Source organism: Bufo gargarizans, chromosome 2, assembly GCF_014858855.1.
Source record: "Bufo gargarizans isolate SCDJY-AF-19 chromosome 2, ASM1485885v1, whole genome shotgun sequence".
Taxonomy (NCBI): domain Eukaryota; kingdom Metazoa; phylum Chordata; class Amphibia; order Anura; family Bufonidae; genus Bufo; species Bufo gargarizans.
This window is the reverse complement of record NC_058081.1, coordinates 137125271-137137052: the sequence shown is the minus strand read 5'-3', so window position 1 is coordinate 137137052 and position 11782 is coordinate 137125271. Positions and strand designations below refer to the sequence as shown.

Here is an 11782-nt window from a genome sequence, read left to right as displayed (position 1 = left end):
ACACCTGAGCGCTTCTGAGACGCGCGTTTTTTGCAATAGTAAACGCGCGTTTGTGTGATTGACTGCAGTGTTGTCCAATGAGTCTATGGCCAAAACGCGCGACAAACGCCCCCTAAAAAGCGCAAGAACTTGTTTACGCGCTGTAAAACGCTCAAGTGTGAACCAGGGCCATAGGGAAGCATTGGTTTTCACGTGTTGAGCGTTTTACAGCGCGTTTGAACGCGCTGTGAACTTAGGGTGAATCAGACATGTCAGGAAAGGTGTCCGGTCCTACCTGAACATTGTTAGAGACCCACTACTACCAGCAGTTACCAAACACTAATATATCTGTACAATGGAGCTGAATACACAAAATACATTGTTACAGGGTTTAAAAGAAGTTTATTTCACACATCTCAGACTAAACTTGGTCAATGTTGTGCACTAAATGTGGAAAAATCAAACTGACAATTAGTTTTATTTTGCTATTTCCGCTGCTGTTATACAACATAACTATCATACTCAATCTCGGGGGAGAGGGTCAAATCTACTGGTTTAGGCAAATGACCCAAAACCCTAAAATTTACAGGACAACCTCTGCAGTGTGTCTACTAGATGTTGGTATTTCCACAAATTCACTGGTGCTCCATTGTCCCAATGAACAGTCCACATTACAGATCCAGGTTCCTCCAGTCAAAGCTTTCTTGGATGATAAGGAAAGCATCAGAAGACAGTGTAGACTAGGTTCAGTTAGTGAGAGCAATGAGCGCTTCTACGACGTTTCCCATGTGTTCTCGCAAACTTCTTTCTGCTGCTGACCGGGGTATCTCCATTTCATTCATCTGAAATTAAAGAAGATATTAATACAAGAACTGCTCCTCCTTGTAATAGTAAATTTCACTTACAGATAATTCCATACTTGATGTTAATCATTACATAAAGAAATGTGTGTAGGGAAATACAGTCATTGACAAAAAATACTGCACCAAGAATTGGAATTGAATTTAAATGATGATATACAGTGCTGCCCATAATTATTCATACCCCTGGCAAAGTTGGACTTAAAGTTACTTTTATTCAACCAGCAAGTAATTTTTTGACGGGAAATGACATAGGTGTCTCCTCTGAGAGACAGAGACTGTATGGATGATCCAAAACGTTGCTACATTGTACCACATTTTTCAACTTTCTGCCCAGGACATTTTTTGCAAATCCATGTGTCACTTTATGTGGTAATAGCTTTGGAACACTTATTTATCCAAGACATTCTGAGATTATTTTCTTGTGACACATGTACTTCAGTCAATATAATCCCAAATATACCAAAAATTTTAAAAAATTAGCATTTTTCTAAATTTCTAATTTCTTTGCTTTTAAAACAAAGTGATACCTCAAAATATTTATTACTTAAAAGGGGTTCTGCATTTTGTTTAAACTGATGATCTATCCTCTGGATAGATCAGCTTCTGATCGGGACTCCCAGTGAGAAGGCTGCGGCACTCCTGGAGCGCCGCTGCCTTCTCAAACAGCTGATCGGCGGGGGTCCCGTGTGTCAGACCCCCGCTGAGCAGAAGCTGATGATCTATCCAGAGGATAGATCAGTTTAAACAATGTGCAGAACCCCTTTAACATTCCCCATAGGTCTACTTTATGTTGGCATCATTTTGTAAATGTAATTTTATTTTTTTAGGATGTTGGAAGCTTAGAATTTTAGAAGCAATTTTAGAAAATGTTTAAGAAAAATTTCCAAAACCCACTTTTTAAGGACCAGTTCAGGTCTGAAGTCACTTTGTGGGGCTTATATAGTGGAAACCCCCCATAAATGACCCCTTTATAGAAACTACACCAGTCAAGTTACTCAAAACTGATTTTTTTAAAACTTTGTTAACCCTTGTTGTGCCTTTTCATAGGTAAATACATTGATAGCCATCCAAGATGGATGTTCATTGCCTTTAAGAGCCATGCTCGACTATATTTACAATTTTGTATGTCTTGAGTAGGTCAAAGTAAGGTTGCACAAAGGTTTCTGCTCTTTAGTGTTATTCTTCTCATGAATGTACCAGTCTGAGAAGAAGCCTCCTTGGCTACTTATAAATTTATGACGGGATGTAAGATAAGATAAGAAGCAGCTGGTGATAATAAATACCTAATTGTATAGGTAATTAACGAAGCAAAATATACAATACGTATGTATTCATTTAATGAGCCTTAATTAGTCCTTAGCATAAGACAGATCAGTAGGATATAGATATATATATATATATACACACACATACAGCATGAAGTCTGGGCAGGCTCCCTCATTACAGAGCGCTACTTTTTATTCTCCTATGCCGGAGCATTTCAGATGAACAGTTTTAAAAACAAGCCGGCCAGGAGAACATGCTCATGCTGCTGGGGGCTTCTTCCTGCTTGGCTTGATTGACAGGTCTTTCCCTATTTGTGCACAAGGACAGACCTATCAGTCAAGACGAGCAAAGTGGGGAGAAGCCCACATCAAAGTTAAACTTATCTGATTGTGACCCTTAGGCCACTTTCACACGAACGATACGGATTGTGTCAGAGTGCTTTCAGTGTAACTCGCATCATTTTGCATGCAAGTTCAGTCAGTTTTGCCTTCAATTGTGTTCAGTGTTTTAGTTTTGATGCGTTTTTCACTGAAGCCCCATTCACTTCTATTGGGCCAGGGCTGCGTGAAAAACGCAGAATATTGAACATGCTGTGATTCTCACGCAACGCAGAAAAAGTGGATGAAAAACAACGCTCATGTACACAGACTCCTTGAAATGAATAGTCCAGGATTCAGTGCAGGTGCTATGCGTTCACTTCACATATCGCACCTGCGTAGAAAACTCGCTAGTGTGAAAGAGGCCTTACAGTGGGAGTTCAGTGGTCAATCACAGCCAGGCTTCTGATGTGACTGCATGTCCCCACACAATCACCAGGATCTACCATTACGTTCTACTGCGGTTAGAAAAGCACAATTAGGACACAACAGTAAGTCCATTTTTACAGCTTGTATTATAGTCTACATTTAAAGACTAACTACGGAGCTGCAATCGGCAAGCATTTCTGGCTAGTTCAATGTCTGCAAAGGGGAAGCCCTCCAGGACCACAGCTCTATCCATTATGAGTAGTGGATGGAGCAGTCTAGTTCCTGAGCTACTGCTGATCCGCAGGGGGGGGGGGGGGGGGGGGGGGAAATCAGACCCTGACGGAGCAGATAGTTATGGCCTATTCTGAGGATAGGCCATAACTTGTAACAGGCTACACAACCCCTTTTAGCTCCACATCTTTGGCACTTATTACCAGATAGTAATTCATACTCACAATAAGCTCCACATCTTCCTTCTTGATGGTAACTTTTGCTAGCTCCTTTTCTCTGAAACAACAAATGAGTGCTTTAGTAATTTTCCTTATATAAGATCAGGCTCCATGGTGGCAGTTTTGGATATGTGACACATAAGGTCATCTCAAAAAAAAAAAAAAAAGAATCACACAAGGACAAGAATGGTATGGGAGGAACAGCATCAATAATGTAAGGAGACCACATTCTGGTTTCTTTTTGACATTGTAGGCTTATTATTATATCCTGGAAATTGAAAGGGAACCTGTCACCAGGATTTTGGGTATAGAGCTGAGGTCATGGATTGCTAGATTGCCGCTAGCACATCCGCAATAACCAGTCTCCATAGTTCTGTGTGCTTTTATTATGTATAAAAACCGATTTGATACATATGCAAATTAACCTGAGATGAGTCAGAGCTTGAAAATATGACTTCTCTGGTCACACAAGTAAGATATGACTCATGTTAATTTGCATATGTATCAAATCGTTTTTTTTGTTTTTTACACAAAAGCACACAGAGCTATGGGGACTGGGTATTGCAGATGTGCAAGCAGCCATCTAGCAACCCATGTCCTCAGCTCTATACCAAAAATCTCGGTGACAGGTTCCCTTTAAGATTACACTTACCGGTAATCACTTTCTATGAGCCCGTGACGGCACCCGGGAGATACTGCCTCCATCCAGGACAGGAAATTTTGTGGAGAGCTCTTAAGGAGGGGCCCTGCCCCTATACCATTAGTTAATTGCGAGAACTTGTCCTAGATTACATCTAACACACAGGCTGAAAGGTAGTGCCGTCATGGGCTCAAGGAAAAGTGATTACCGGTAAGTGTAATCTGAAATGTCCCTTACGCCCATAACAGCACCCATGACAGACGACTAGAATAGTATTAGCTTGGGGGGCTCTACAAAAAAATAATAAAAAAAAGTACATGGAGACTTCCAGGTAGCAGCTGTAAAAATTTGTTCGAGAGATGCATTAGCCCTCTCTGCCCAAGAGGTAGAAATGGATCTGGTTGAGTGAGCACCAAATCCAAAAGGAAGAGTTTTCCCTACTGAGGAATAGGCTAAGGTAATAGCACCCATTATCCATCTCGATAGTGTTCTAGAAGAAGCTTTGAGACCTCTGTTTCTACCCCCAAATTGTATGAAAAGTCTAGAGGATTTTCTCCATTGACTAGTGACTTTCAAGTATTCAGACAGGCATCTTTTCACGTCTAGACAACGGAGCCTCCTCTCTTTCTCGTTCTTTGGGGACTGACAGAAAGATGGAAGAACGATGTCTTGGGTTCTATGAAACTGGGAGACCATTTTAGATAAAAAGGAAGGATCTGGTTTAATGAGCACTATCCTCCAAAATGTTAATATAAGGAGGAGAGGCTGAAAAGGCAGAAATCTCCCCCATGCGCCTGGCAGGGGTAAGTGCCACTAGAAACAGTTTTAAACTACAAATTTTTAATAGATTAATCGTGTAGTGGTTCAAAAGGAGGCTTTATCATTCTAGACAAAACTAGATTAAGATCCTACAGGGAACTGAGGGTCTGATCACAGGTTTAATTCTACTAATTGCTTTAAAGAATCTCCTAATCCATTGATGATTGGCAAGAGGGAAATCAAAAAAAGCACTAAGGGCAGAAATTTGTACATTAAGAGTGCTAGGTCTTAGGTTCTTATTGAGACCCATTTTTTAAAAATCTAATATTTTAGACATAGGAGATCTCAAGGGATCTACCGGGTATTTAGATAAGTTCAAGAAAGTCTTTCATATTCTAAGCTAAATGGTAGAGGTTACTTAACATTTTAGGTAGGATACCACCGTGGCATTGTCTGAGGAAATTTTTATTCCCTTTCCTTGTATTATGGGTAGGAATTCTCTTAAGGCAAATAAAACTGCTCTGAGCTCTCATGTTCTGGGAGTCCTCTCCATTGAGCTCCAAACCCCCTGTCGAACGCCCCACTGACAATAGGCGCCCCACCCGGTTGGACTGGCGTCTGTGGTGATGGTTATCTGCTCCTGTAGATCCCAAGGGAGGCCCTGAGACAGATTTGAAGGATCCAGCCACCAGATTAAAGGGACACTGACAGGGCCAATAAGCATATTGAGGTATATATATGGCAGTACAGGTCTTATAATGGGTATTACAATCATCTAAGTATCCCCCCTGTCCACATTATACATACAGTAAACTTAAGTTTTATAACCTGCTCCAACGGTCTTCAATCTGCCCAAGGTGCGGCGTTTCACCTTTCTTGGGCCCAGCCAGCCTCCCCCAACTGCCGCTTTGAAGCGCCGCCCAGCTCATGAATATTCAGTTTGCTGGGCGGCTTCTGCGGTCCCCGCTCTGAAGCGCTGCGCTGAACAGTGCCCTGCGCATGCGCCGGATCTTGTGAAGTCGGGACAGTAAGCGCCGCCCAGCGAAGTGAATATTGATGAGCTGGGCAGCGCTTACTGTACCGGACTTCACAAGATCCGGCGCATGCGTCGGGCACTGTTAAGCGCAGCACTTCAGAGCGGGGACCGCAGAAGCCGCCCAGCAAACTGAATATTCATGAGCTGGGCGGCGCTTCAAAGCGGCAGTTGGGGAGGCTGGCTGGGCCCAAGAGAGGTGAAACGCCGCCCCTTGGGCAGATTGAAAACCGTTGGAGCAGGTTATAAAACTTAAGTTTACTGTATGTATAATGTGGACAGGGGGGATACTTAGATGATTGTAATACCCATTATAAGACCTGTACTGCCATATATATATACCTCAATATGCTTATTGGCCCTGCCAGTGTCCCTTTAACCCCTTAGTGACCACCCATACGTGTTTTTACGGCGGTCACTAAGGGGCCTTAGGCTGGGCTGCCGCGTTTTTACGGCGGCCCGGTCTAAGCGCTGCACGGCTCCCCCGTGCAGCGGGGAGCACGGACCCGGCTCTCACATGAGAGCCGGGACCCTGCTCTAACAGCCCGGACCGGCAGGAGTGCCGATCCGGGCTGTTTAACCCTTTACATGCCGGGCGCAATGGCGCCCGCTGCATGTAAAGTGGTGACAGAGGGAGCGGACTCCCTCTGTCTCCCATCAGCACCCCGAAAATAAGATCGCGGGGTGCTGATGTGTTCGGAAGCTTACCTCACTTCCGATCAGGGCCCCGAGCCTGTCTTCAGTTATTTCCAGCAGGCCGTGCCTCTCTGGCGCCACCTGCTGGTCAAGGTTTGAATAGCATCGCTATTGAAATGCTATTGAAATGTAATGCCTTATAGAGATAATGCATTACATTTTAAAAGCAATCAAAATACTGTATATTATAGTCCCCTTGTGGGACTTTTAAGTAGTAAAAAAAATAAATAAATACACATTTATTAAATAAAAAAAATTCCATAAAATAAAAAAATATGCTTTTTTTTTCATTGAAAATACGCTTTTCAATGAAAAAAATTGCAAAAAGAAAATATCCCCCATATGTTTGGTATTGCCGCGTCCGTAACGACCCAGACTACATAAATATTACATAAATTATCCCCTATGGTGAACGCCGTAAAAAATAAAAATAAAAAAAAAGAAAGAATTTCTAATTTATTCTTAGTTTCCACCGAAAAAAACGTAATAACAAGCGATCAAAAAGCGCCATTTACTCCAAAATGATACCAATGAAAAATACAAGTTGTCCCTCAAAAATCAAGCCCTCACACAACTCCATAGAAAAAGAAAAAAAAAAAGTTATGGGTCTTGTGAAGTGGCAATGCAAAATCATTTTTTGGGTTAATAAAAGGGGTTTTATTGGAAAAAAAAGTAGTAAAACGTAAAAAAAATTATAAGTATTTAGTATCACTGTAATCGTACTGACCCAGAGAATAAAGATATTATGTTATTTGTACCGAAAAATGAACGCCGTAAAATTTATAATGTAAAAACGCAGTGGCAGTATTGCTATTTTCCCCCATCTCCCTCCCAGAAAGAGTTAATAAAAGTTAATCAGAAAGTTATGTGTACCCAAAAATGGTTCCATTAAAAACTACAAATTGTCCCGTAAAAAACAAGCCCTCATAAAGCTATATAGACAAAAAAATAAAAAAGTTATAGCTCTTGGAACGCGACGATGAAAAAAGGAAGAAAGACGCTTGGTCATAAAGGCCCAAACAGGCTTGGTCACTAAGGGGTTAAGGATTGCATCACCTGAAAGGTGAGAGGAAGCAGGGCATTCAATGGGGATAGTGATTAGAGATGAGCGAACTTCTGTTTTAAGTTCGGCGTCTAAAGTTCGGGGGCGGGTTAGCGGAGAATCCCGATCTGGAACCGGATATGGATTCCGACTTCCGTTGTGGTCCGTGGTAGCGGAATCAATAATCGGCCATTATTGATTCCGCTACCACGGACCACAACGGAAGTCGGAATCCATATCCGGTTCCAGATCGGGATTCTCCGCTAACCCGCCCCCGAACTTTAGACGCCGAACTTAAAACAGAAGTTCGCTCATCTCTAATAGTGATGCCTACCACTCCTTTCGAATCTTCCACTGAAGTGTTCTGGAGTGAAACTGGGCTCAATTGACTGCGGATAACGTGGAGGTCATTCTGCCTAATACTGCCATTCCCTGTCTGATGGTTAGATCTTTTGAGGTTACCAAGAACCGCACATCTTCTCTTAAAAATCGGGATATCTTGTGCTGAGGAAGGATACAACATAAGTTTACTAAGTCCAGAATCAGTCCAAAAAATACACAACTTTGGGAAGGGGGCAGTTTTGACTTTTCTAGTTTATCTGCCATCCTAGTTTTGTCAAAATGTGCAATACTTCTTGGAGATGAGAGGTTAAAAAGGTGTTATGATTTTGCCACCACTAAAAGACCATCCAAATAAGGAACAACCAAAATGTCCCTTTCCCTTTTGTGGGCCATAACCTCTGCCATCAACTTTGTAAAGAGTCTGGGGGCCTAAGATATTCCAAACGGAAGTGCTCTGTATTGTAGATGATGGACTTCCTTCCATGGAAACTGCCACTCAGATATTTTTGGAAATCTGCATGAATTGGGATGTGGTAATAGGCATCTTTATATCTATGGTGGCCATGACAGTCTTTAAATAGATGTTTTTATTGCAGACTGTATAGATTCTGTTCTGAATTTTTTGTATCTTAGGAACTGAATTAAATCCCTCAGGTTTATGATAATTCTGAATTGCGCCGTCTGATTTGGGTACAAGAAAAAAGGGATGAATAAAACCCCCGCCCTTTCTCTGAGTCTGGAACAGGTACTAGAACCTTTTTCTCTAGAAGGGAAAACACTTCTTGTTTTAGTGCTAGGTTTCTTGCACAAGATTTGTAGTCTTTAATCTTTCAAGTGGGGGAGAGAAAGTCTAGACGGAACCCGTCTTTCAAGGGTGCTGTCATGGGCGTAAGGGAAATTCTCTATTACACAATCATAGAGAAAAGATAGCCTGCAGTGCTGCAGTAAACAATTATTTTAGAAATCAAGTATTCTATCGATTTTTTACGATTAATCGAGTAATCTAATAAGAAAAAATGAATTAATAGACTGTTTTCCTTTATAAAAAAATAAATAAAAATCAGACCCCCTGCCATCAGTCCCCAACACCCTTTGTTCCCCCCTGTGCGATCAGCCCAAGTGCATCAGTTCCCCCCAGTGCCACAACCTCCGTTCCCCCAGTGCCTTTCCCACTCCAGTGCCACCGGCTTGCCCCCATCTCCCCCTCCTAGCCATATCCCCAGCGACAGTACTTACCTTTTCTGTAGGGGCGCCGCTCCACAGCTCCTTCCTTCTCTGCGCGATGCACTGTTGTCCTGACGTCACACAGTGTTGGGTCATAGTGCACTATGACCTGATGATGTGTCATGAAGAAAGTGCAGCGTGGTGTGGGCAGGCGGGTGACCACGGAGCGCTAAGTAATAGCATGCGCTTCACTCCTGCTCCATGGTCACATGACACAAACAAATCCTCGATGCGAAAAATTTGCATCGAGGATTTTTTTGTGTCGAATTACTCGATTCGATCAAGTAATCGTTTCAGGTCTAAATGATAAGGATAATGTCCACAGCAGATTTCACCACAAGTCTATAGAAAAATCTGCATGATACATGCAGATTCTACCACAAATTTGCTATGCAGGTGCTACATGCAAATTTTCCCACAGGTTTGCCTCAGATTTATCTGTAAAAGGTAGTGAAAACCTATGGCATTTCCACAACAGAATGAGCGCGCCGTGCATCTGAAAATCCAGCGCATGCGCCGATTACTATGTAAAGGTCTTTGAAAACAAAACCTGCTTGACTTGTACTGGGAACTGTTCTGGAGTTCAGTGTGGCATCTACATGGCATTTTGACTGCATTTGGTCCTGGCCTAAGAGTGATGGGGGACTCATCAATTGGGCACCCACCTCTGGTTAGTAAGGATGACATACCCTCGAGCATACGCCATCACTTAGGCTACTTTCACACTAGCGTTCGATCGGATCCGTTCTGAACGGATCCGATCATAATAATGCAGACGGAGGCTCCGTTCAGAACGGATCCGTCTGCATTATTTTAGCATATAACAGCTAAGTGTGAAAATAGCCTCGTACGGATCCGTCCAGACTTTCAATGTAAAGTCAATGGGGGACGGATCCGCCTGAAGATTGAGCCATATTGTGGCATCTTCAAACGGATCCGTCCCCATTGACTTACATTGTAAGTCTGGACGGATCCGCACGGATCCGCACGGCCAGGCGGACACCCGAACTCTGCAAGCAGCGTTCAGCTGTCCGCCTGTCCGTGCGGAGGCGAGCGGAGCGGAGGCTGAACGCCGCTAGACTGATGCAGTCTGAGCGGATCCGCTCCATTCAGACTGCATCAGGGCTGGACGGCTGCGTTCGGGTCCGCTCGTGAGCCCCTTCAAACGGAGCTCACGAGCGGACCAGCGAACGCTAGTGTGAAAGGAGCCTTACTATGATCAGAAATGCGTCAGCAATACATAAAGATACATTCTCCTGAGCTAATATTCTTATACATTCTGTAACTGTAGTACATCCTACACAATGTAATCTTATAGCTCCCTTAAAGGGGTTATCCACGAAAACCATGCCCTAGGGAGAGGGGGCACAGGGTCTGCCAACCTCAAGGAGTCTCCTCTGGGAATGGAGCTGTAGTGCAATTTAGTCCACTGCTCCATTCACTTTTCATGGGAGTGACAGACAGTGCTGGATCAGTCCCAGAAAAGTGAAAGGATGGTGGACCAACATGTGCAATACGCTCCATTCAGGAATGGAGGTCTGAGAACCCGCATTCTTGGGATCACTGGAGGTCCAAGCATTCCCCCCCGTCCCCTCAATCTGATATTTATCACCTACAACAGTTTTTGTGGGACACCTTTAAACAAGCACATACTGCCGCAGTATGCATGGGAAACTGAAAACCATTAGAGGACATCAGAATGGGTCCCCCGACTGCACATTTCCTGTGACGCTCACCTCTCCTGCTTTGCTTTCTGCTCCCTCGACCTCCTGTCCCCAATCACTGACATTGCCTGAAAGACAAAAGCACAGTCAGAATTAAAAACTCAATACAGTACTGCTCCATCTACAGATGAGAGTCTATGGGACAGGTATAACCTACAGCTATTGTGAAAATACAACTCCCAGCATGCTCCATTCACTTTTATGGGAGTTCTGAGGACAGCCAAGCAGGTGTGCATGCTGGGAGTTGTAGTTTCACCACACCTGGAGTGCCAGAGGTTGCTGATCCCTGACCTAGAGGCTGGATCCGAGGGGAACACCTGAAACCTGCAGCACAGTGTCTCAGTGGTTAGCACTGGGGTCCTGGGTTCAAATCCGACCAATGGAGTTTGTATGTTCTCCCCGTGTTTGGGTGGGTTTCCTCTGGGTACTCCGGTTTCCTCCCACACCCCAAGGACATACTGATAGGGAACTGAGAATGCGAGACCCATTAGTCCTGATGCTAATGTCTGTGGGATTTAGTAGTGCTTCATGAATAAAATCCCCCGTCTCACCCATTACACCTCATGTTAACCCACTGACCTACCATATAGTTGTACTATGGAAACCATCACCTGCAAGGTGACAGTCTGATAGACGCAGCAACCTCCTGCAGGTCTGTGTGTCCATGTCCTGATAGCACAGGCAGGGCTCCACACTCAGCCTGCAGTGACCACCACGTGACCATGCCTCTGCCTGGAGCTCATGGACCGGGCACCCCAGGGCTACACATGGTCGTCCACAGGGAACAGCTCATTCAGCCCGAGAACCCACGCCTCACCGTCTCCAGGTTGGAGCTCTGGATCTCCTTTTCCTCCGCATAGTCCGTCACCCTCTCCAGGTCCGCCGCTCCGCTGTCATGTTTGCGCGGTTTATCCGCCGGCCGCTCACTACAGTTCTCCTCAGTTTCTAACTCCAGCTCTACATCCCCCTCAGCAGCCATGATTCCTCTCTGCGTGGACCTCTACTTCCGACAGCCGTCA

General features: G+C 44.1%; 1 protein-coding gene across 1 annotated transcript; it reads right to left on the bottom strand.

The window, feature by feature from the left end:
- Positions 1 to 364: 364 nt before the first annotated feature.
- Positions 365 to 11782, bottom strand: HYPK (huntingtin interacting protein K). The gene is made up of 4 exons (XM_044283215.1): positions 11581 to 11782; positions 10776 to 10831; positions 3310 to 3361; positions 365 to 821 (listed from the first exon to the last, which is right to left on the bottom strand). The coding sequence occupies exons 1-4, from the start codon at positions 11740 to 11742 to the stop codon at positions 726 to 728; spliced, it is 366 nt and encodes a 121-aa protein (XP_044139150.1). The 5' UTR covers positions 11743 to 11782; the 3' UTR covers positions 365 to 725.

Bases quoted from the DNA above. Each gene is read 5' to 3' on its own strand.
- HYPK (XM_044283215.1), bottom strand. From the start codon at position 11,742: ATGGCTGCTGAGGGGGATGTAGAGCTGGAGTTAGAAACTGAGGAGAAC. The intron at 3,362-10,775 runs GTGAGCGTCACA...TTGTTGTTTCAG, and splicing joins CAGAAAGCAAAGCAGGAGAG to AGAAAAGGAGCTAGCAAAAG. The intron at 822-3,309 runs GTGAGTATGAAT...CTTTAATTTCAG, and splicing joins AGGAAGATGTGGAGCTTATT to ATGAATGAAATGGAGATACC.